The sequence below is a fragment of the Lathamus discolor genome, chromosome 1 (genome assembly GCF_037157495.1).
Source record: "Lathamus discolor isolate bLatDis1 chromosome 1, bLatDis1.hap1, whole genome shotgun sequence".
Taxonomy (NCBI): Eukaryota; Metazoa; Chordata; class Aves; order Psittaciformes; family Psittacidae; genus Lathamus; species Lathamus discolor.
Genome location: NC_088884.1, coordinates 28,716,735 through 28,739,219, shown reverse-complemented (window position 1 = coordinate 28,739,219; position 22,485 = coordinate 28,716,735). Strand labels below are relative to the sequence as shown.

The following is a 22,485-nucleotide window of genomic DNA, read 5'->3' as shown; positions in this document are numbered from 1 at the left end:
TAAGTATCTAGGTTTCCAAATGTCCCTGTCTCAAGAGTAAGCTAGTAAATCTGCATCACCATGATATCCCACAGCAGAACAAGATGCATGTGCTACAATCTGTATCAGGGTGAAATGCCCAGAGGAACTTTAGTATTGAAGTAACAGAGAGTTGAATGAAGAAATAACCAGTACCCGGAGGGGCAAATTACATAAAGCATCAGAAATACAACACTGATGCTGTCAACACTGAAAAATAAGGAACGGGGTGATTTAAGAGGATGGTAAGTAGCCGGCAGGGACATGTGACATGGCTCTCTGGTTAAGGCTGTCCAGGTATCTTGTCCATTTAAGAAATGGTGAATATTTTTGGAAGGGGGATTTATGCTCTGGCCCACTGTGCTGTCAGAAGAGTCATTAGTATTGAAATTATTTGGTTTGAATGCAATTTAGAAAGAATATCTTTTCTTAACTTGGAGCTTGCCAGCAAATCCAATGTGGTTTTGAAATGCAGTATGTGTTGTTCCACCAGACTGACTTGCTTTTGCTAGGGATGTGTGTCTCAATCTGTATAGATGCACTTGAGTACAGGACTGGAAAGAACAGCCTTGAGTCAGAAAGTCCAGGTTTCACTGATGTGATGTGGTATCATGACTTTCATAAATACGTTAAGCCTCTTCTCAAAAGTAATTCAGGTTTTTTTGCTCCTCTAATTCTAACTGGAAGGAATGTTCCAGAATCTCACCATTGTAACAATTATAAAACATCTTCTAATATTGATATAGCTTATGTTTATGTTTGGCCATGTCGAGCTGCTTGTCAGCCAGCACCCCTGAGTCCTCCTCAGAGCTGCTCTCAATCCATTCTCCATCCAGCCTGTATTTGTGCTTGGGATTGCCCCTACCCAGGTGCAGGACCTTACGCTTGGCCTTGTTGAACTTCATAAGGTTCTTGTTAGCCCACCCTTCCAGCCTACCCGGGTGATCCTGTTCCTGGGGGACATGTGCCAGGTCTCATTGGTTATGAGCATCCTCGATGGTATATTGACAAACACAGCAAACAATGCAGAATTACCAAAATCCTTATTTAATAGTTCACTATAAATATATACTCTCTTGTGCACTTTATACCAGCCCAAACCAAATCAGTGAATCATGTTTGGATCTGAAAATGCTGTGTCTTTCCTGAACAATCCTCATGTTTGACGGGAGATACATTAGTCACTATGTACATTGTGCTCATGGCAGTGAGCTGAAAACAAGTTTAATATCTCAGTCTACTAGGTATCTTACAAACTATCAAGAAAAATATACAAGTTATATGCAAGCTGAAGATAAAATATTGTTCCCAACTATTAGTCTGTTATAAATTACAAGATTTCAAATATTCATATGTTCTCCAGTAACTGTACAGGTTGCCTACAAACTATCAGAATAATATATATACAAGTATATGAAAATAGGGTTAACATTACCTGCTTCTTCAACTCTGTGCTAAGCTGTCAACAAGGTATGGAATATCTGTGTGATTTTAGCCTCCATGTATGTACATAAATACATTTCTATATATACAGAGACACATAAAGACTAACAAGCACATTCCAAAACTTGGAACATAACCATATGTAGTAAATCCTTCTTAAGGTATTTAAAGGTATCCTTCTGTCTTCATGCTCATCACTGCATTTGCATTCAGCTTCTCTAAGTGATGTTGTGTTGCTGGAGGATATTATATTTAGAAAATCTAAAATTTTGTTTCTATTGGAATCTGTAGGAAATAAAAAGAAATAAATGTCACCCTCTGTAGGGAATAGCCCAGGTAGGTGCCTTCTGGCACTAAACTCTTCTGTAAGAGTTTATCCCTCTAAAGCGTTTGTGTGGAAAGACTGTGGTCTGACATTTTCTTCTTATGGGGTTGCTGTGTGCTGAATACTGCCCGTCTCTTCTAGTCATTATGAAAGGCTGTATGTGTCCCTTTTTTATCCCTGTCTGCAGACTCCCCTTCTGCCCAGAGCATTTACATAAATGGGACAAATGCTGGTGTTTCTGCCACTTGGACATTCTACCAATGAGCTCATCACAGGGGACCTGTGGTGGACAGGTGAGAAGACCAGGCGAGAGCCTGCTGATGTATCATTTGCCCACCTTTCCTCTGATGACTCTCAGTGCACAAGGCTTGTGAGCTGAGCCCTGTGCCTCTTACTCCTTTAAGGCTTTGCCTCAAGTCAAATCCCATCAATAAGCTGTTTGGCTGCTTTCTGCCCTGGCCTGACACAGGAGCTCAGGGATGAAGATGCTTTTGTTACCCGGCCTAGCAATTCCCATGTCAGCTTTTGGGGCTGTGTTTCTTGCGGTCGGAGTGCCACTAGTAGGGATGGGAATCTTACCATGCACTCCCGGCTGCGCAGTCCGTTGCTGGGGATGATGACATAGTTGTTGCTGTTACCCTTCCCCTGCAATGAACACAAATGGTGGGTTAGGAAATGGATTGCTGCTTTTTTTCCTTTTTCACATTCTTGCTTTTTTAATCTCTGGAACGAACTTGGAAAGTTGACCTGGAAGGAAGGAAGCTCTCACTTGTCAGCCCTTTACACCCCTACCAGGTCTTGTGTCAGTGTGGAAGAGCTGGGCCAGTTCAGCTAAGTGGGATTAGACAGTTTCCAGGTCAGTAGCATTCTGAGTTTGGTACTTTTAAACAGATTTAACATGTGGGATCCTTTCCTGCTCATGATGGAAGAACACTCCCAGAAAAGCCATCACCAAATTTGGATGTACTGATGTATGTGCACTCCTTTAGCACTCCTTTTGAAGGTAGACAGTTGTGGAAAGCCCACATGCAAGCAGCATGAAGTCTGCCTTGCTAGAGCCACTGCAGTGCATGCAGCAGTCCTTGTTGATAGATGACCACAGAGGATGGATGGGCTGGGATTTCATCCCACACTGTGCTCTTCCCAAGGAGGTGGCTTCAAGTGAAGTCAACAGCCAGGCCAGTCTTCAGTGGGAATTATTCACTCTTTTCACTACCGGTTTGCCAGGTATCTGGGCCAGGAGCCACTCTTACTCTCCAAACGTATTGGAGACCTGCTGAGTTGCAATCATTAGCCTTCTGGATATAGAGAAGGTGTAGGGCACATGGCTGGCTATGCAGGGCACTGCTGGATGCCTGTCAGGAATGTAAAGGCACTAACATAGCGAAAGGTGAAAGCTGTAGTGTTACCTCAGGGAGCTTTAATTCAGAGGAGCTGTCTATGTCCTTCTTCAGCAAAATGTGTAAAACTGCATCATGAATTGTGAGGAAAAACATGGATGGCTTGATCTCCTCATCAAAAAATGCACATCTCTCCAGTTTCTCCAAGAGGCCTTCTGCAGGGGAACAAAATCAAAACACAAAGTGGCCTGTGGGCCTTGAAAATGAAGAAGTGCATCCTGAGCTTGTCCACTGAGGAAGCATGGGAACTGCCAGTATACTGCACTGTTTTATTAAAGCAGATGGGTTCCTATTTAGTGACGGGGAGAGGATGGAACATAAATGACCAATCAATACCTTCTCTGCTCGATGCCAGGCAGAAGGAAATTTGAGCCCTATTCCTTATATAATGCCTAACGTGGGCTGCCCTATAGTGGGTCTCGCAGCCCAGAGCTGAACAACGCAGAGGTGGCTGTAGGTAAAACCAGCCTGCTGGAGACAGCACGGGAAGGATGAGATGTCCGCTCAGATGGATCTGTTTGCTGTCCAAGACTGGAAGGTAAAGTTGGGTCATCCTCTGCAGCCAAGCTCGTTGGTGGACAGGGAAGACAGTGGAACAAGGAATCTGTGGTGATGCTGATGGAAAGGCAAGTACTCACCATGTGCTGCTGCAATGTAAATGTCGATGTTGATCCGGACAAATTCTCTCAAAGTCTGTTAAACCAGAAAGAGGCACCATTTAGATACTGCTGGTTTTGCTGATAACAGCTATTATGGTGATTAGCCATTGCATTGTCCCACTCCTCAAGCCTATCTGTCAGGGTACCAACCCTTCCCTCCAGTATATCCCTCACGTAACTGCATTCATATGTTTTTCTTTCATATGATCACTGTTCATTTTGTGAATTACTGTTACCTTCTGGAGGACTCTCATGGCAGAAAAATCGAGGAAGGACACTGATGAGAAATCCAGAATGATGCTGTGGATGTCAACCCGAGGCACAGTTATGCTGGGAGGGAGATCAGCACCCCAGTTGATCTGAATGGGCAAGTCTGTCATGTTGGTGGGCTGGTCCAGCTCCTCTATCTTGTTGTTGTCTAATTCTTCGTCTGACTCATGTGTATGGTTTGCCATGCAAATCAAGCCTTTCTGTGTTCACAGAGAAAAGTATTATAACTAATACTTCTTTGTAAGACCCAGCCATGGTAGTAGTGCAGCTTACACAAGGGTGAGAGTGGTGACAATGCAAAGCTGAGGTACTCATGAGATGGAGCAGGACCCATCTGCACTTTACGCTAGGAAAAGTTCTGTCTCTGCCCTGGCTGAAGGAGTCTGGGTATGTTGGCTTTTCTCTCACCAATCATTTAATCAGAATTATAATAAGTTACTTATGGCTTTTTATTGCTCTCTGAAGTCAATTGTCATATTTTTTACTGTGGGGGTGGTGAGGCACTGAAACAGGCTGCCCAAGGAAGCTGTGGCAGTGTTCAAGGCCAGGTTGGATGGAGCCTTGAGCAACCTGGTCTAGCAGAAGGTGTTCCTACCTGTGGCAGGAGGATTGGAGCTAGATGACCTTGAGGTCCTTTCCAACCCAAACCGTTCTAGAATTCTATGATTCTACATGCTTTAATTCAATAATTTTGGAACAAATCAACAAAGAGCTTGCAGGATTTGGGGTGGGAGAAAACTGGCTTTATCCTACCACTAATGCACCATGGACATTGCCTCTGTGGGAGATGACCCTGCCATTTAATGCTAAACAAAACGCCAGTCAACACATACAAGTTCTGCCCATAGTAGAGCTGTAGGCTTCTAACTGTGAGAGGCATTTAAATCTTGTTTTTGAAATGTGTTTGTCATGAAGTGGCAGCCTGGGTATAGCAGATCTAAGCGGGACAGGGGACTGTAGGCACTTCTCTGCTGTGCCAAGCCAGGGAGCTGGGCGCTTATCCCCACCCCCTGTTAACCTCCCTCCCAGGTGCAGTTGCCTTACGTACAGGCGTCACTTGCAGCTCTCCTTTCTTCAGCATCTTTCTGACCTTCCTCAGAGCCTTATTGCGTTTCCTCAGGATTCTCTGTGGGTTGAAGCCAACCTGCAGAAACAGCACTTTGCATAATTAAAAAACCCAGTGATACCAGGGGGAGGACACAGCATCTCACATGGCTTTTCTTTACAGTCACAATGAGCATAATTTGGGCTTGATGTTGCCTAACATTTTTCATCAATTCAATTTTTCTTGGTTGGAAAGATGTGTACAGGCATGACTACAAACCAGGCAGGCCCAGGATTGCAGTCTCATAATGAAGAGGAGCAGAACATGCTCTGGGCTAGCCAGCACTGTACTAGCCTGAGATACCAACCAGTATCTGCTCTGTGCCCCGACTGCAGCATGGTTTGTATACACATTGTTTTGTTTTCTTGAAGAAGAAAATCCAACTTGAAAGTGCTGGCTGTGTATGTCTCTTGGACCTCTTAACCGGTTTTAGGAAAATTAGATGGCAAGAAAATTGGGCTAATAAGGGTTATAAAAATACCAAATTCCTACAAGTCTTTTGCCATCTATCAAGTGGTGGAGGAGAGAGATGTTAGAAGTACCCATATTTGTAAAGGGAGAGAGTGCTGTGAGCAACTGCACCCACAGAAAAAAAACCTTCAGGCTCTTCTGAGGTGAAAGCCAAGCACATGGAGACCCAAACATGCTGGATTCCCCAGTTCCTTTGCAGTTTCAGTCCCTCATGTGAAGAATGAGCTGCTCATTACCAGTGCTCAGGGTAGGCACTGCTTATCAACTCCCCCCTAAAAGCACATGAAGGGGAGGGTGTGGGTGCAAGGTTGGTCCAGTCTGGGGATGGTAGCCTCTCTGGCATGGTGAGGGCTCAGGGGTCCTGGCTCTCTGTGCTGGTTATGGAAAGAACAGCTGCCTTCACCCAGTTTGTCATGGGAAACATTAAGACCACTTTGATAGTGTGATTTCATTCAGCTGTTCTTCTGACTGGTGTGGTTACATACTTTGGGGGAAGTTGAGTAAACTAACATCTATTAGGTGTAAATAATATAATAAAATAAAGTAACGTCTACGCACTACTTTCCTCTAAAGGACTTAAAACACATACATACATTTTTATGGTATAAACTGTACATGAGGTGGGCTGCTTTTTCTCAGGGGTGTAGGATTACATTAGTGGCAACAATATTTGAATAAGTCATAGAATAGTTAGCGATAATCTTCTGAACTGTGGACTGACTGCATATATAGTAATGATTGGGAAATTGTATTCACCTTAATGCATCATGCAATTCATATGTTCAGAACAACAGCCCCAGGCACTTACAGCAGTGATGAGCTTCTCTCTGAAGAATTCAGTATTAGCAAAGAAGATAGGAGATGCGCATTTGAAAATCTTCACTCCCTCTGGTTCATAGATCTACAATGAAGCAAAGTGTCAGTAACAACATCTGCTACAGAGACACAAATGCTGCAGATAATAAAATAAACAAGACATTTCTTACGTCTTTGTAATCCTTCCTGTTTCTGTAGATGTTACTTCTTCCAACATTAGCCAGAACGGTGCAGCTTGGGCTGTGAACAAACACACACATGCAGTTATTTGTACCCTGTACCAAAACCTGGCAGAAGGAGTGATCAGAGAAAGCAACCTCAGCTGTGGTGGTAGGCTGGAGCGGGACCCCACATCCAAGGGTTTATGCCTGTGATTTGTTTTTCCATACCTGGTTGCAGGACTGAACAAAGCATTGGGCTATTGGCCTTCTCTGTGCAGGGAGAGTTAATTTATAACAGGAGATTCTAAGATATCATAGCATCCAACAAGTACTCACATCTGGGAGCGGATCACCACAGTCAGCAGCTGGAATGCCACAGCGGTTGCTAGTCCAATATCCAGACCAAGAAAAATGGCAGCCAAGAAAGTCACCACCCATATAACCTGTAAGGAGCAGGTTATGAGTGTGTCAAGAAGCTGGGTTGTGAGCTCAGGGTAAGAGCAGCAACAGATCTTAGATCTGGTCCAGGCTGTCCATCTGCCTTTGGTAAGGGGGTTTATATTTCCTAGGAGTTTTTTCTTGTAAAACGGGATCAGACTCATCAGCTAGCACTAGGGAGTGTTTCTAGGGATGATAATTTCTACAGAATAAAGGCTTAGAATAATGGAGTTGTGTATCTTTGGTAGGTGGTTCGCTAAATGCTCAATAAAAATCCAGCAGAAAGGCAAGGTTAAGCCCAAATTAGCATCCTGGTAAAGCTGAGAGTTGTAGGTGCTGCGAATGTACACAACTGGTAAGCACAAATTACAAGACGATAATGAGTATGTTTTAGCCACAGATCTCAAAGCATTTTCCTGTGGTAAATAACTGATCGGAACTGCCTGGAACTATCTGGCAAGACAAGGAGCTGGCCCATGAGAAGGGCAAAAGCCTAAATTTTCTGAGTGCTAGAGGTAAGCAGTCCTTCTCTCCAGCCATGAGCAAAAACGCTCATTTGGAGTAAACCCTTCAAGCCATGGCTGTCACTTGTTTTCTTACTGTGTAACTTCCATGTAACACGCTGCATGTGTGTGAGAAAGTGTCCCTGGATACATAGCCAATGCAGTAGGTACTTAGACATTTTCTGCAACTGCCTTTTGTATTTGACTTTATATAATGAACTGTGTTTAAAAAGATTTTGATTAAATGGATGAAAATGAAGTTAGGAGAGATAATCAACTCACAATGGGTGAAACAAAATGAAAGACACAAAGAAGGGGTACATGAGGAAAAAAGGCTTGCCATTACTGTACTTTCTGTTTAGAGAATTAAGGTGGGTATATATATACATACTTACATATATATGTAAAAAACAAAAGATAGCCTGTAAGTGAATTTGCATAATAGATTAGTTTTCCAGAGTGCTTCTTTCCTGAATGCCTGTGGGACTCAACTTACACAGTCATACTTGTCCTTTCTCCACAGGATGCCTACTTCTTTGAACTGCATGAGCATTCCTTTCAAGTTGCCAAGAGCCAGAGACGCAAGGACTGACTGTCAAAAAGACCAAAATACATGTTGAATTTTCAAGAAGCAAAGCAAATGTGGTACATTAAGACTTAAATTATTGTATAAATAGGGACAAAGTTCAGCTTAAAGGCCAGGAAGCATCTCCAGATGTATTGCTGCTGGAACCTCCCTAGCCATGGTGCAGTGCAGGTGTCTGACTTGAAGTTGCGAGTCCCACTTATTTTTGGGACCTAAAAGCTGGTGCTGTGGTGTTTGGGCACTTGTGCTCCCTTTGAGGGACCAGATGTAGTGGTCCTCTCTGTCATGATCTGAGAAGAAGAACCAAGCTTTGCAAAACCCTGTTTGGCTCCCACTGAAGCCTACAAACACTCCCAGTGACTCCTAGAGCAGCCTTGTCTTTGTCAAGCAGGAGGAGCTGCTTGGTGAAACCAGTGAATACCTTCTGTAATGGTGCCAGGAGAAACCCAATGGCCAAGATCACAATCAAGACGATGGCAGCTGAGATAATACCAGCAATCTGCATGAAAGAACAATTCCACCATGAATAAGCATCCACAGGCATTATGGTCAGCTACGAAAAAAAGAAAGCTTTCGAGCATTAAATACCATCATGATCTGTTGTTTTCTGTACCTGTGTTTTGCCTCCTGTGCTCTCCTGCACACCTGATCTCGACAGAGCAGTGCTGGAAGCAAATCCTTTGAATGATCCGCCAACTATGTTACCCAGCCCAAAAGCAATTAGTTCCTGAAATGAAATCAGAAAAGATTGTTCTTAAAAGCTAGTTCAGGACAGTTATTCACAAGGCAAAGTATTCTTAAAATTACTTATTTCCCATTGAGAAATGCACTGCCTTGATTTCTGTGTTATTTGCCTACCTGGTTGCTGTCTAATGAGTAGTCATACTTGATGGAATACACTTTAGCCACAGAGAAGGCTACAGCAAACCCAACAATTGCAATGGAAATGCTGTCACCAATGCATTTTTGGAGGATGCCTACATCAGGTGCAACAGGCACTTGAAATCTGAAAGACAAACAAATACTCATTGAGGATATGCCTCAGGAAACAAGTTGTCAAGCAAGTGAGCAAGGCAGTGATAAAGCTCATACTGAGAACTCTGGGGAGATGTGACACAGAACTGCAGGTCTGAACCCTATAACACTGTGGAGAATCCTTAACTGGGACAGCGACTCTGCTTATCTGCACTTGGCTCGGTTTGTGTCCCAGCAGATTCTCATTTACTTGGTCAGGACCAGCCACGGCTCATTTTGTCTGAGGTGCATGCAGAGTTCTGCCTTTTCGTTATGCATGGATGTAAGATGTGGTAAGGAGCTGAGGCCCTTGCACAGGCAATTTGTGCACAGCAGGATTTCATTTAACTATGACAAAAAGAAAAATCTCTGTGTGATTCATCCCTGTGTGAAGCACTTTAGTCAGCTAAATAAATATGTGTTCAGTCAGGTAATGCTGACTAGTCTCAGGCTATATATCTGCTGGGTGCTCTAGCTTTACCATTTCCTGCTCCTTTGATCAGGGTCTTTTGCACATTCTAGGGAGAATTCCTCTCTGGACTTCTATTTGTTTTTCTGTTTCTTTCTGTTTTTTTCAATGAACTGAAACCTGAAGAATGGAGACTCTTGAGCAGAAATAGCTGTTCCTCTGCAAACTTCATCCACTAAAACCCCCGGGCCTCCAAGAGGCAACCAAGAGCACCTGGGTGAGTAAATGGGTGCAGTCTGCTGTCCTAGTAGTGCTGTCCTGTCTTCCTCTTTTTAACTTAATGTGTGCCCGTTAATTCTTTATGCCAAAATTCTGGCATAGCTGGATGTACTGTATATATTCCACATGTGGATATACACTGTCTATATGAACATGTGCCTGGAGGAACAAATGTTGGGGCCTCTGGAGGATAATGGTCCCTGGGGAGATGCTGGCAACTGGTCACAGGACCAGCAGTGTCCTGGTGCTTTCCCAAAGCTGGTGGTGGCTGCCGAACCATGTGTGTGCTCAAAGGGAAACAGAGGGGTTCAGGAGTGAGTAGCTCAGTAAAAAGAACAAATATGAACCTTCTGCTCAACAGCTGTCTTAGAAAATGAGGCCTGTGATTATTTCACGTTCCCGTATATTCTTTGTCGAGTAGTACATGTGCTCTAGTGAGTAACTTTTACATATTAGAAGTGTGTCCTCCTATTGTCAAGAGCAAAATGTTTATGTACCTACTGAAAGATGATGAAGCAGATTAGTTTAATCAAACATAGCTGAACTGATTCAACACTGACAAACTAGAGAGAACATTTTGCTCCACCGGAGAAATTTAAGTAAATCACTTACCCTTCCTCTAGTTTTCCAACAACAGCTACATTGTATTTTTCTTCAAAGTTAATGAAATAGGAAATCAGTGCTGCTAAGACTGTCTGAAAGATAATAAACCCCACCTCCATTAGACACATTCAAGCAAGAGTGTAAAGAAACCATTAAGAATCATTATATTCCCTTTCCCACATGCCCTCCAGTCTTATCACTAGTGTCAGAATTATGCCATAGGTGTGCACATCCCTTTGCTGTTCAGATTCATTCTTGAACCGCAGTACAGGTATGCATTTATGTTCATAAATCACACAGAGCGTATATCAGAATGTCTCACTGACAGTGGAGAACATCCTACCCAATAAACCAGGTGTTTTCTAACAGGGTGCTGTACTAACTCTGAGGGAAAACAAGCACTACTTGTGTTTATAGCAACATCCTCCTGGACTGTAGGAGCTTGCTGCCTGTGTGAGGCTTTCTCCACTCCACTGCTGCTTGGGGTAGGCGAAAACCTCCACTGCTGGAGGGCCAAAGTACTTTGTGCTTGGCCACAGATGGCCAGGACTTCGGTGGCTGCTTGCAAGAGGAGTGCAGAGGGGCCCTAGCTGTGGGCCTGCAGCTGGTTGGTGTCAGAGCCAATTTCATCCAAGCAAAACAAATATAATTTATAGCATCTTACTTCCTACAGATATATTCAGTGAAGGACAGCTAAGTAGAGGTGAAACATCTAGGAGAGGTAAAACAACTCACAGTATCTCATGACTAAAATGATAACCCATCGTTTAATGCAGGACAAAAGAAGAAATAGTTTAAACTCTGCTCCCCATGTCACTATAGTGATGGAGCAATTGCAAAATCAGAGAGAAGTGACCCTTACCACAAGGAGTTCAATGGGGATGGGAGTTGGTAACTTTGCTTTGTATCGATCATTCATTTCTTTCACCACGAACACGATAAGCAAGACAATAAGGGATGTGACAAGGTCAGCAATGTTTGTGTCTGTGATCTGGCTAAAAACACTCTCCAGAGTCTGCAAAATCAAGAAGAAACAAGCAGTGCTTTGTCAATAATAGTGCTCTCGCACAGTAGCGCTATTCCTTCTGGAAGAGCCTGCATCTGAATTGCCGTAAGCAGGTGGGATTTATTCCCTGGGGCATGATGAGGATGGCAAGTTCCAATGAATATGCATGTACATCACCCAAATGATAAAAGTGTCCATGAAAGATCTGGCCCTTGAGCCTCTCCTTCTGGCTTCTCCCTGAGGGAGCATCCGAGCAACACGTACATATGTGATAGGAAATGTGAGCAATGGAATTACGGAGCCAGAGCATCTCTCTGCTCCTCCCTTCCTGTCCTTCTCCATCCTCCTTTCTCATCCAGCAGCCCTCACAGCCATATCCAAATTAAATATATATAATATCAATCCATTAAAAATGACTAATTACATGCTAGAGGCAAAGTTGAACACTTAATTCAAATATGCCAACACACAATATTATCTAATTAGCCCGGTGGGTGTAACTTGGTATTTGGTTATAAATTTGAAGATGGGCAATATGGTAATAACACATCTCTTATATTTTTCTCTTGTGCTTCCTGCTGCTTGGCTCTTGTTATGCTAAGTTCTGTCATTGCAGCTTTGTGACACACAGTCAGATACACATCACAGGTTTCAATAGCATTAGCTGATAATGAATACTTAGTACTTACATAGATGATGCCCAGTGGTTTATTATATCCAGGGACAGATAGCTGAAGCATGAATTTCAGCTGAGATACCACAACATGGACAGCGGCAGCCGTCGTGAAACCGCTGATTAATGATTGTGACAGATAAATAACAATGAACCCAAACTGGAGAATTCCCAGAAGCAGCTGGAATGCAAAATGACCATACGTCAGTGGGATTCATTTGTGCTTTTAAGCAATCTCTGCAACAAAGAGAACCATGTTTACTAGAAACAAAGATTTTCTCCTCATCCCATACATCCAGGGATTAAGGATTATACTGTCAGCAGACTTGCTATAAGAAAATGACACTTGGCAACAAGGGGCATAAAACATAAAGGAGCATAAGAGTAATTGCTAGAGCAGTTAAAACCTTTTCTTTTTATTTTATGGCTAAAATAGACCTCCTTAGTCTTAGGGTTTTCAGTACCTGTATTTTCACATGGTACCAGCGTTTCATGAAGCACAAACATATTATGATGTTAGGAAGGAAGGAACTGTTAAGAATTCTATATTAGGAAGTAAAGAGGAATTTTTGGGTTTCTTTCACAAGACAAATCCAAATATTTTATTATGAGACAGAGCTTTTATTTCTCTTGGTGTGTCTGTGTCATTCTCACAACTACTTTTTCCCTATCCAGCAGATTGGGTTTTGCTTTAGGTGGGGTGCAGCTGTGTGGGCTGTAAGCTCAGGTCTGGGCAAACCCAGGGTTTTCACAGCATGGATCAGTGCCTGGTCACTGGAAGGGCCCAGGTGTCTCCTAATCAATGAGACAAGGTCAGTTACGTGGGAAGGGGAAGAGAATTGCTTTGGTGACTACACCAGCAGAAACCAAAGAGGAAGGTCAGTTCACCATCCTTCTGTTCTCACACGTGCATATAGACACGTGTGGGCACACGCACATAAGTTTACCAACCTGAAAAACCCCAGAAAGGAAGGTTACAGATGCAGCCACCATCACCCTCTCTTCATTTATTGCTGAGATATTCGTGGAAGTGCCATTTCCAGTACTGTCATCAGGGACTAGCCTGACAACGGCTCCTCCCACCATCAGGCTCAGGACAGGGAAGGGACCTGAGCAGCACAAGGCATTTGTTAGTGACCCGCAGGGACAGCACATACTTCTTCACCACTGAGGAGGGTGGCTGGTGTGCCTCAACATACCCACTGAAATATGTCTGGATGTGCCGAAGATAAAATAGACCAGGACAGGGAAAAATGCCGCATAGAGTCCATAACCAGGGGGCACATTCACCAGCAAAGCAAAGGCAAGACCTGTAGGGACAGAGGCATAGAGAAGGTGATGTGTGTGTTACAGGCTGCAGACAGCAGTCCCTTTGTGCCTGATAAACAGGCTGTTCCCAGAGGTACCTTGCAGGACAGCCACAAGCCCCGTGTTAATGCCGGAGACGATGTCACTCAGGATCCATTCCCTGAAGCGGTACGCTGGCAGCCATGAGGCAACGGGAAACAAACCCAAGGCAACTTTTTTGACCCTTTGCGGGGAGCAGCTGTAAAAACACAAGAGGACAGAGCTCTGCTACTGAGCAGCTCGGCTGACTTGCAGCCTGTCTTTGGAGCAGAATTGAAGGGGAAGGATTCACGTTCAGGTTGCCAGAGGTCAAAATCTCACCCAGACACAGATCAACCTGCTCTGCCATCTATGCTTCAAGCAGCACCCAGTGGCCTCCAGGTCCTTTCCAATCAAAATACTCATGTCATCATAGAATCATTTGGGTTAGAAGGGACCTTTAAAGGTCACCTAGTCCAGCTCCTTGCAGTGAACAGGGCCATCTTCAACTAGATCAGGTTGCTCAGAGCCCTGTTCAACCTGATGTTGAATGTTTCCAGGAATGGGGCATTTGCAACCTCCCTGGAAAAAACTGTTCCAGTGTTTCACCACCCTTATAATGAAAACAATGTCTTCCTTATATCTAGTCTGAATCTCCCCTCTTTTAGTTTAAAACCATTACCCCTTGTCCTATCACAACAGGCCCTGATAAAAAGTCTGATCACATCTTTCTTATTAGCCCCCTTTAAGTATTGAAAGGCCACAATAAGGTCTACCCAGAGCCTCAGCTGCCAAGTATTGTGGAAAAAGAGAAGCTGTTTGGGGTAAAACTGTAGGAGGACTTTAATGGTAATAGCAGATAAAATTATTTAGAAAAATATAGCAGTGCATTTAGCGAATGAGTTTTCCTTTTCTTTCTTGGAATCTGAGATGGGAGTTGTCAGGATGGAGTTCATGTTGTCCAAGAGTGGCAGTTTGGGCTGTTTCTCAGATCCATAATTTTACAAAACCCAAGCAAATCTCCTTACCGAAAATATAGTTTCAGGTGATCCCCAAAGGTTTTATGGTATCTGTGCAATTTCTCATGCTCTTCATCGAATAAATGCTCTGAGTACACAGGTCTGGCTACAACATAGTGGTTGCCCAGAGGTTCAACCATTTCTCCTGAGATGTCAAGTGAGGATGGCGACTTGTGTGTGATTCTCTCTGGCCTTAGTCACTTAAAAACCTGAAATGGAGAACAGGGTTATGTACCGTGGGGCATGTGGGTGTAGTGCAGATGAGTGAACTCAAACTGAGCATTAACCACCTTTGAAGATCAAAAGAGAGATGGTTGAGACACCCACTTCACTTTGCCAAGATGATCTCTTGCGCTCCTCCTCCTCCCACTGCAGGGCAGTGTTTCACTGGAGCATGAAGTATTGCTTTCTAAAGATGCAGCCAAAAAGTGGACACGATGGCTTTTGAGTGCATTTATCTCTGAGTCAGCCATCTACAACCAAAACCTGCCTTCCTCAAGGGAGGCTAGCTTCTTAAAGAACAAACAAGTGGATCCCAAATGATTTCTCTGTGGCTCCACTGGGAGAGCTGGGAGCCCACTGAAACCCACCAACACATGATTGAAAGGCAGAGCCCAGGCAGGGCTCAGCCATCCTCTCTTGGACTCAGAGGCAGGGCTGCACCTTTGATGCTGGGTCTGTGTGACGAGGCTCAGTAGTAAAGCATGGTACTGCTGCTTGTCATGTTATTTGTGAGATTTATTTCCACAGGTTGTCTAGACTGCTTCTCTGTTTCTTGCTCACAAACAACTGTTGTAACATCTGACCTAAATGCTATTTTCTGCCTTGTCCCAACCCACATTTGCATGTTTGTGCTGAATAGAAAATGTCCTCGGTCATTCCAGAAATGACCCCTGAGGCCCACATTACACATGAGAAGGTTCAAGATTCATTTCAGTCAATACCACTAGGTATTTTACAGCAATTAACTGATGCTGTTAGTATGCTGCCCACTGTTATGTTACATTTCTTTCTATTCTTCATATTCTCCTACATTCAATTCACCAAAATAAATGTACTATCTAAAAACATTTCTCTCTGCTGCATCCATCATTAAAGATGTAATACAGTACTAGTCCTGGACAGGAGTCATGGAACTTGCTCTATGTATCCATAGCTGGACTAGATGAGCATTGTAGGACCCTTCCAACTGGATATTCTATCCTATACTATTTTCTTTGACTCAGAGATGGAAGAAGTTAGTAACAACTCCCTTGTGACGTTGATAGAATCATAGAATAGTTAGGGCTGGGAAGGACCTTAAGATCATCCAGTTCCAACCCCCGCTGCCATGGGCAGGGACACCTCACACTAAACCATCCCACACAAGGCTATGTCCAATCTGGCCTTGAACACCGCCAGGGATGGAGCATTCACAACTTCCCTGGGCAACTCATTCCAGTGCCTCACCACCCTAACAGGAAAGAACTTCTTCCTTATATCCAATCTAAACTTCCCCTATTTAAGTTTAAACCCGTTACCCCTTGTCCTGTCACTACAGTCCCTAATGAATAGTCCATCCCCAGCATCCCTATAGGCCCCCTTCAGATACTGGAAGGCTGCTATGAGGTCCCCACGCAGCCTTCTCTTCTGCAGGCTGAACAGCCCCAACTTCCTCAACCTATCTTCATGCGGGAGGTGCTCCAATCCCCTGATCATCCTCGTGGCCCTCCTCTGGACTTGTTCCAACAGTTCCACGTCCTTTTTATGTTGAGGACACCAGAACTGCACACAGTACTCCAGGTGAGGTCTCACAAGAGCAGAGTAGAGGGGCAGGATCACCTCCTTCGACCTGCTGGTCACACTCCTTTTGATGCAGCCCAGGATACGGTTGGCTTTCTGAGCTGGGAGCGCACACTGAAGCCGGCTCATGTTCGTTTTCTCATCGAGCAACACCCCCAAGTCCTTCTCTGCAGGGCCGCTCTGAATCTCTTCTCTGCCTAACCTGTAGCTGTTCTTGGGATTGCTTCAACCCAGGTGTAGGACCTTGCACTTATCATGGTTGAACTTCATGAGGCTGGCATCAGCCCACCTCACAAGCGTGTCAAGGTCCCTCTGGATGGCATCCCTTCCCTCCAGCATATCAACTGAACCACACAGCTTGGTGTCATCAGCAAACTTGCTGAGGGCGCACTCAATCCCACTGCCCATGTCACCAACAAAGATGTTGAACAAGACTCGTCCCAACACCGATCCCTGAGGGACACCACTTGTTACTGGTCTCCAGCTGGACATTGAGCCATTGACTACAACTCTCTGTGTGCGGCCATCCAGCCAGTTCTTTATCCACCGAGTGGTCCATCCATCAAATTGATGTCTCTCCAATTTAGAGAGAAGGATGTTGTGTGGGACAGTGTTGAACGCTTTGCACAAGTCCAGGTAGATGACATCAACTGCTCTGCCCCTGTCCATCAGTTCTGTGGCCCCATCATAAAAGGCCACCAGATTGGTCAGGCAGGATTTCCCCTTAGTGAAGCCATGCTGGCTGTCACCAAGCACCTTGTTGTTTTTCATGTGCCTTAGCATGCCTTCCAGGAGAGTCTGCTCCAAGATTTTGCCAGGCACAGAGGTGAGACTGACTGGTCTGTAATTCCCCAGGTCTTCCATTTTCCCCTTCTTGAAAATGGGGGTTACATTTCCCTTTTTCCAGTCGTTGGGAACTTCACCTGACTGCCATGATCTTTCAAATATGATGGGCAGTGGCTTAGCAACTTCATTTGCCAGCTCCTTCAGGACCCACAGATGGATTTCATCAGGTCCCATGGACCTATGTATGTTCAGGTTCTTAAGACGGTCTTGAACCAGATCCTCTCCTACAGTGGGCCTGGGGTCTTCATTCTCAGAGTCCCTGCATCTGCCTTCCAAGACTTGGGTGGTGCAGTCAGAGCCTTTGCCAGTGAAGACCGAGACAAAGAAGTCATTCAGAACCTCAGCCTTCTCCAAATCCTGCGTAGCCAGTTCCCCTGATAGCTTTTGGAGGGAGCCTACATTGTCCCCAGTCTGTCTTCTATTCGCTACATACCTATAGAATCCCTTCCTGTTATCTTTAACATCCCTAACCAAGTTTAATTCTAACTGGGCCTTAGCCTTCCTAACCTGGTCCCTGGCTTCCCAGACAACATCCCTGTACTCTACCCAGGCCGCCTGTCCTTGCTTCCATTTTTTATAAGCCTCTTTTTTCCTTTGAATTTTCCTCAGCAGCTCCTTATCCATCCAAGGAGGTCTCCTGGCCCTCCTGCTGCACTTCCTTGTAGTTGGGATGCAGCACTCCTGAGCTTGTAGCAGGTGATCCTTGGATATCAACCAACAGTCTTGGGCCCCCCTGCCCTCCAGGGCTATATCCCATGGAACCTTACTAAGCAGGCTCCTGAAGAGGTCAAAGTCTGCTCTTTTGAAGTCCAGGGCAGTGAACTTGCGGCACGCTCTTCTCACTGTCCTGGGGATCTCAAATTCGACCATCTCGTGATCACTGCATCCAAGGCTGCCCTGGAGTACCACAATCCTGGATTGCTTGTGCTGGGCTGTACCGTCCCTGCAATAGATGTCAGGGTGGTTGAAGTCCCCCATGAGAACAAGGGCCTGCGAGTGTGAGGCTGTTCCTATCTGTCTGTAGAGTGCTTCATCCACAGGTTCTCCTTGATCAGGCAGTCTGTAACAGATCCCCACAGTAATGTCTCCCACGGCTGTTTTCCCTTTAACCCTGACCCACAAACTCTCTGTAAACTGCTCAGCTGCCCCCAGACAGAGTTCCATACTCTCCAGCCTATCCCTAACATAAAGGGCAACTCCCCCTCCCCGCCTGCCAGGCCTGTCTTTTCTAAAGAGCCTGTAACCTTCCATTCCAACACTCCAGTCATAGGAGCCACCCTACCATGCTCCTCCTGGCTCCGCCTGCTGTGAGTCCCTGCTCTCATCAGCTGAGCTGCCGGCTCCTGGGCAGGTCCTGTTGAGGACTTGGGGCTCCCTCGGTGGCTGTTGCTGCTCTGAGTTGCGGCTCCTGGACGCTGATCTCTCCCCCGCTCCGGTGTTGAAGGCGTCCTCTCTCGAGCTGCTCACCTCAGCAATTCATAATAGAGCATTTCTCTTCATTTTCTTTCCCCTAGTGCAAATGTTCCTTGGCATGTGAGTAGTTGCTGATAGTCTTGTGAGAGATACCCAACCAGCACTAGTTCCCAACCCATGTCCGTTGCCTGCGTGCTTTTCTAACTCAGAAGTGTGTACTCAATACTTGGAGATATCACAGGACAGATTTTAAAGTGGCACAAAGCAGTTTGCATAGTTATGAACAGGTGGAAAGCTTTCTACCTGTGACAATTTGACATTAAAATGTGAATCCCATCCTGTTACTTTGCTGCAGCTCAGGTCCCAGTACTGACCCAAAGTTTCCTAATAGTTCATCCTAATTCAGTAATGGATGTGTAGAAGCCCAAATAACATCAGATGAACCTCTTAAACAGGCTGGTTTTGTTGATAAACTATTTTTCCACAAAGGATTCAATATTTTGGCAGTGGGTTAAATATTTTTACAATATGCTTTAACATAAAATACTAGATCTGTAATACTTTCCAAAAACTACTGGCTAATTATTCTAGCAGACTAATACCCAAAATCAAAGCTCATTCAGGACCCTGATCCAAAGCCAGTTAAAATAATATGCCAGTCCTGTAATTGTACACTATTGTCCCTCCCTCTGCTGGGATCAGATCTCTAAACCTGAGGCAGATGAGATTTCAGTGAATAAAATGGTTTATTTAGTTCTTTCTCTGATAAATTTCAATGTACTTAGAGTTTCAGGAAGAAGTTGTATCTACTAAAGATTTTAGAATTGCTCTGTTTCCTAGTCTGTATCTTTTATTCATGTTGCAGAGAGGAATGCTGATGGAATAATAGTTGAATAGTTTTGCTCATTACGTCGTAGGGCACAAGATGTACTATTTGTACCCTTTGAAATGGGTGCAGTGGGTTATTCTTTCAATACGGACTTTCCCAGCTGCACCTTTTGTGAATATTTTAGCTGTCACTCCTGCCTTTGCCCAGCCTTTGGTCTTCCCTCAGGCCATATTTAACTCCTCGATCTCTGGGAGTGTACAATACACCTCTTTACAACTCTCTGAATCTCCTTTTTATTAGTGCTGGTCTTGCTGAAGGTATATTTTACATGTGTGTTTTCCTCCTGATAGGAACCCCAGTTTACTGACTCCCTGGGTTAGCTTTGGGTTAATGGCTTTAGGGCTGAAGAAGGAGACCTGGAGCCTCGCCCTGAAGATCTCATTAAGCTGAACCATGTGAGGATGAGTTGGCTTTAAAGACACGTGGCATGACACAAGTTAAGTTTAACTAAGTTAACTGAGCACCTTGAAGTGCAGTGGAAGGTGCGTTCAACCTGTTTCCAGGCGGGTAAATGAGAACATATGGTGCAGCACCTCGCTGCAGCTAGATGTCCACTACTGCTAGTCACCCTCTAGCTGAGCTTTTCTTATCAACTTCCCTCTTCCATGTGTGCTGTCAGCAGCTATCAACTAGCATGACTTCAGCCAGTATTGCCTTCCTCTCAGTTTCATTTTCTTCCCATACATGTTTTGAAAGATAGGAGCCCTCTGCATTGGGAGGCTTTTTTGGCTGTCAGCACCATTACTTATTTTGGATGTTTTAAAGAAAATGGGGATACTGTGATGAGTACCAATGTGGTGGAAGCCAGCATCCTCAGAAAAGCCCCTGAAAGAGAGGTCTGTGCTCCAGTAACCCAAGCTGTCTTTCCGGAGTGCTCCCATTGGTAATCCCTGAACTTTCTGTGGGACAGGACCAATGAGCACAACTCTTCTGATGATTTCTGCAATATGTCCACCCACATGCAAGGAACAGGAGCCCAGACCAAGCTTACACTGCACAGCTATTGGGTGGTAGCAACTTTCACTCACTACTGACCAAGACTAGGTCTGAACTAAAACATCATGCTGAACTATAACATTCCATTTCAGTTTTATTCCACATAGCCTCTGATTCTGTTTTCATGGCCAGCAGTTAACAGCATTACTATCTCTTACACATAAAAGTCTCCAACTTCACTGCTAATCCCCCATATCTGTGAACCTTTAGTAATGCATATAATGATGTGTGTCATTTTGTTGAGGAAGACTTTTTCCCCTTTATTAATTTATTCTAAATATTGACCAAGAAGTAGACAAAAATCTGATGACTTTACCTGAATAATTAAATATTAACATGCTTCATCCCACCTGTCAATCCGTGTGTGCACACTCGCAAACCCTACTTCTCGTATATTTGAAAAATACAAACTCCACAAGGGAAACTTTTACATTTTGCAAGAAGTACAAAACACGATTAAAAGCATTTCATGTATAAACAACACGTTACTAAAAGCATTTCATTTGTAAACATCACTTTGCATATCTCACATCCAGACTGACAAGTCAGAACTGTACCTGAGATGCCTTCCAGGAAGTTCTTCAGGAGAAATCACACCGAGATTTTATGGAAAGAGATATCCTTGAAATCTTCAGAGGCAGTGCAGGTATCTTGTGCTGTTCTTCATTTCAGAACCTCCCTAAATACTGGCAGCACTTTAATAGCTAACTTCAGTTAACTTTTACAAGAAAAGGAAGATTTCACTGTGGCCTTGACCATTGAGCCTGTCCTCTGGAGGGATGATAAGAGTAATTTCTTAAAGTTCTCTGTGATATTGCTTAACTTTGGCAAACTGCTTCTGATTGGCCTGCAGAGACTAATATGGGAAAAGAGAGATGAATAAGAAGGACTGTCTGTTGCAATCCTGTGCTGTGCATCTGCCAGATTTCTGTTGAACATGGCGGAGAGTGGTGACCAGAGCTCAGCTATGGTACCCTTCATTCCTGAAGGAGCGTGAGCCAGTGGTAAGGATGATGGGGCCACGGGGCATGCCAGCTCGGAGCAAAGTGTGCCTCTATGAACCTTAGAGTCCTAGAATGGCTTGGGTTGGATCATCCTTTTCCAACCTCTTTGCCATGAGCAGGGACACTAAACCAGGTCACTCAAAGCCCTGTCCAGCCTGGTCTTGAACACTTTCAGGGATGGGGCAACCTTCATCTGAAGCACATTTAAGGGACCCTAAATTGTCTTTCCAGAAGCAAGTCCTGAATGCTCAGGTTGTTGCCAGAAATAGCCTTTGCAGGGATTTCCAAAGGCCAGCTGTGACTTGGTGGTGCTGACAGCTGTGTCATCCCATGACAGACAGTGGAGAGGTGCAGAACATTCGTGTGGCCAAGTGTTGGGGCACATATGTGGCGTTGGGCCGGTTGGACTGTCCTGCAGGGTCCTGCTCCCCTCCACTGCATATAGAGGAACCAGAAGAAATCATTTTCTGTAGGCCAAAGGAAACCTTTATAAGCATTTCCCTGGGACACCTGAAACTGCCTGATGAGATGGCTGAAATAGTATTTTGATGCCTCAGGCTGCAACTTCAGTTGCATGTGCACGTGTTCACGTGCCCTGCATTCAGGACAACAGCAAGTCTTCAGTGCTGAGCTGCTGAGGAAACCGTAGTTTCCGTAGAAACCATCAAAGTTCCCTGATGAAAAATGTCCTTACAACCTTTTCCTTAGGTCACGCTGCCATGAACACCTAGAATGCTTCAGCTGTTGGTACCCACAGTATCAGGAAGGCTGTGGGGTGCCAGGCTTCTTAGGACACTCCTCCAGGCTGGAAGCCAGATCTTGCCTTAGTCTTTGGAGGTGAAATCACAGATCCTGTCCCTCAACAGAGTTTTCTTCATCTGGTGAAAGGGCAGGGTTTGAGGGAGAGCACCCTGTGTGCTCTGGAGGGACAGTCACACACATGGGTCTAGGAGAAGAAGAGGCAGAAGGAGCCTGAGGTTCTGCTCTCAGGTGTTTTGCCCATGTTTCAGTCAATGATTAGACCAAGAAAT

General features: G+C 44.6%; 1 protein-coding gene across 1 annotated transcript; it reads right to left on the bottom strand.

Annotated features, from left to right (window-relative positions):
• Positions 1 to 1,049: 1,049 nt before the first annotated feature.
• On the bottom strand, positions 1,050 to 21,210 carry SLC26A3 (solute carrier family 26 member 3). Its single transcript, XM_065665868.1, has 21 exons — positions 21,008 to 21,210; positions 14,534 to 14,733; positions 13,586 to 13,725; positions 13,379 to 13,489; positions 13,131 to 13,288; positions 12,196 to 12,360; positions 11,363 to 11,515; positions 10,510 to 10,592; positions 9,054 to 9,201; positions 8,809 to 8,922; positions 8,617 to 8,694; positions 8,106 to 8,201; positions 7,005 to 7,111; positions 6,678 to 6,747; positions 6,500 to 6,592; positions 5,164 to 5,259; positions 4,082 to 4,315; positions 3,825 to 3,879; positions 3,196 to 3,341; positions 2,366 to 2,431; positions 1,050 to 1,746 (listed from the first exon to the last, which is right to left on the bottom strand). The coding sequence occupies exons 2-21, from the start codon at positions 14,662 to 14,664 to the stop codon at positions 1,723 to 1,725; spliced, it is 2,268 nt and encodes a 755-aa protein (XP_065521940.1). The 5' UTR covers positions 14,665 to 14,733; positions 21,008 to 21,210; the 3' UTR covers positions 1,050 to 1,722.
• Between the last annotated feature and the right edge of the window lie 1,275 nt (positions 21,211 to 22,485).

What these genes read in the sequence shown, in the direction of transcription:
- SLC26A3 (XM_065665868.1), bottom strand. Translation starts at nt 14,664, where the DNA reads ATGGTTGAACCTCTGGGCAACCACTATGTTGTAGCCAGACCTGTGTAC. An exon ending in ATCCAGACATATTTCAGTGG is followed by an intron (nt 13,289 to 13,378) that starts GTATGTTGAGGC and finishes TGTGCTGCTCAG; the next exon opens with GTCCCTTCCCTGTCCTGAGC. An exon ending in TCCCCATTGAACTCCTTGTG is followed by an intron (nt 10,593 to 11,362) that starts GTAAGGGTCACT and finishes ATTATCTTTCAG; the next exon opens with ACAGTCTTAGCAGCACTGAT.